Source organism: Sinocyclocheilus rhinocerous, unplaced genomic scaffold (assembly GCF_001515625.1).
Source record: "Sinocyclocheilus rhinocerous isolate Xijiao unplaced genomic scaffold, SAMN03320098_v1.1 scaffold1168, whole genome shotgun sequence".
NCBI lineage: Eukaryota > Metazoa > Chordata > Actinopteri > Cypriniformes > Cyprinidae > Sinocyclocheilus > Sinocyclocheilus rhinocerous.
The window spans coordinates 41778-44297 of NW_015650373.1; the positions used below are offsets into that span (position 1 = coordinate 41778).

At 40.3% G+C, this 2520-nt stretch overlaps 1 protein-coding gene across 1 annotated transcript in view; it reads left to right on the plus strand.

The window, feature by feature from the left end:
* LOC107711913 (CTTNBP2 N-terminal-like protein) overlaps positions 1-2520 on the plus strand; it is a 22760-nt gene that overhangs the window by 8675 nt on the left and 11565 nt on the right. Inside the window, exon 2 of the mRNA XM_016517002.1 lies at positions 295-402. Within this exon, the coding sequence (XP_016372488.1) occupies positions 295-402 (108 nt within the window). The remainder of the gene's footprint in view (positions 1-294; positions 403-2520) is intronic.

Below are 2520 nucleotides of genomic sequence, written 5' to 3' on the forward strand. Positions count from 1 at the left end.
TGTGTGTGTGTGTGTGTGTGTGTGTGTTTTAATGTTCATGAATGCCAGACTCACACAAATGTCATTTCAGATCAAGAGTGATTCAATAATGAAATGTGTGGAACTTGATTGCGTTTCTAGGCCAGAGAAATTGATCTATGTGTGTGTATGTGTGTGGTATGATCCAGTTTCATTGGTCTCAGTAAAGTTACACAGTGCATGACCTGCTAAAACACTGAGTTGTATTGCCCACCTTTAAATCAGCGGTTTTGCTTCAGGCACCAGATACTGAATTCATCTATTTGTGTGTTACAGGGCAGCAGGATGAATGTGGAGACTCTCAGTAAAGCTGAACTTCTGATGCTGCTCAGCATTCTGGAAGGAGAACTGGAAGCACAAGATGTAGTCATACACACACTCAGGGTAAGAGCATACATACACACACACATGCATTTAAAGCTGAAGCGTGTCGTTGATTCACCACTAGCATCACCAAATGGAACTACAGAAGTAACTAGAGTAAAGTTTGGCAAGAAAAAAAATATATGAATGGTTAAAATACTTTTAAACACTTTAAGAATGACAGCCAGAATGTCAAAATCAGAAAGACCAATGATAACTCATACATGCAATATTACACAACTTGAGACCAAATAAGACCTTAGTAGACCCTACGAAACCACAACAGGCAATGTCAGACACTCCTATGAAACCACATTAGACCACATTAAAATCCTGATAGTTGTTTAAGAAACCACTAAATGTTCTCTGTTGATTCTTAACCATTATTGGTAACTGTTACGTATCCGGTCCATGAACTTCCGTCTGCTAGCCATCAGAGGTCACCCTTTCCATTTTCATTGACTCTCGCACTACACACTGTTGCATATCACCCCGGACTACATATCCCATCATTCATTGCTCTGATTGCACACAGCACTGATTGCACACAGCTGTTTCACTGATTGCACACAGCACTGATTGCACACAGCTGTTTCACTGATTGCACACAGCTGTTTCATATCACTCACTCACTATTTAACACTCACTCTGATCCCTTCCCGGTGTTGAGTATTGTTTAGCGCTTATCTTTTGATAGCTACACTACAGAGCCCTCGTTAGTTTACCCTGCCTTAGCCTAGTCTTGCCTTGTCTGTTTTCTCGGTTTCTGATCCTTGCCTGGTTTCCTGGATTTATCCCTTTAGTCTCGCCCTTTTGATTCTGTTCGCCATTCGTTGACCTTCGCTAGCCCTAGGATTATTCTTGTGTCTTGTCCTCCATATTCCTGTTTGCCGTTGTCTGACCCATGCCTGTTTCTGACCACGCCTGTGAATAAAGCTTGCACATGGATCCGCACGTCTCACGTCTCGTCAGCCACGTTACAGTAACATTATTAACATGTTGCTGAGTGATGCTAGCATAATGTTGTTGTGTTTTCTAGCCAATTGTCTAATAAACTTGGCATTGTATATTACAATTATTGTTAGCTCTTTGACAAATTACTTTTGTTCCTCTTTTTGATAAAAGTGTCTGTTAAATGCATTAATGTAAAATATTTTTAACATGCTGCTAGTGTTGTTTTATCTAGCATGTTGATTGCACATTTTTGCATTTTGCTAGGTATCCCTGTTGAAAAAAAAAACAGCATATGCTGGTTAGGTATGTTTTGAAGCATGGCTGCTGGTTTGAGCTGGTTTAAGCTGGTCCTTAGCTGGTCATGTGCTGGTCCTAAGCTGGTCCTGAGCAGGAGCTAGTTGCTTAGAACCAACACATAATGCATATGCAGTTTTTTTTCAACAGGGATTGCTAGCATGTTTTAGCATGTTGCCAAAGCTTGTGGTCAAACAAGTTTCCTTGACTCTTCCCCAAACTCAAGTTAATGTTGCTGCATTGAGAGCGAGTTGTTATAGCACCAAAATGTTGTTTGCATATCAAGCTTTGAAAGGAGAAGGCATTGCATCGAAAAAAAAAAAATGTAATACTTCAGCTTTAATAATTGTGAATATTGAGCATTTGGGAGATTTCAGATGTTGTAATTTTACACATACTGTACATTCTCAGCTCTGCATGTGTACAGATTTGTGTTATGTAGGCTATATGATATTTGTGTTAAGTATACAGTGGGGGAAATATTTATTTGATCCCCTGCTAATTTTGTAAGTTTGCCAACTTACAAAGAAATTAAGGGTCTGTAATTTTATGGTAGGTTTATTTTAACGTATAGAGACAGAATACCAACCCTTAGTGCAGAAACCCTTGTTTGCGAGAACAGAGGTAAGATGTTTTTTGTAGCTGGTCATCAGGTTTGCACACATCTCAGTAGGGATTTTGATCCACTCCTCTTTACAGATCCTCTTGGCAACTCGAAGTTTCAGCTCCCTCCACAGATTTTCTATAGGATTGAGGTCTGGAGACTGGCTAGGCCACTCCATGACCTTAATGTGCTTCTTCTTGAGCCACTCCTTTGTTGCCTTGGCAGTATGTTTCGGGTCATTGTCATGCTGGAAGACCCATCCATGACCCATCTTCAGTGTTCTGGCT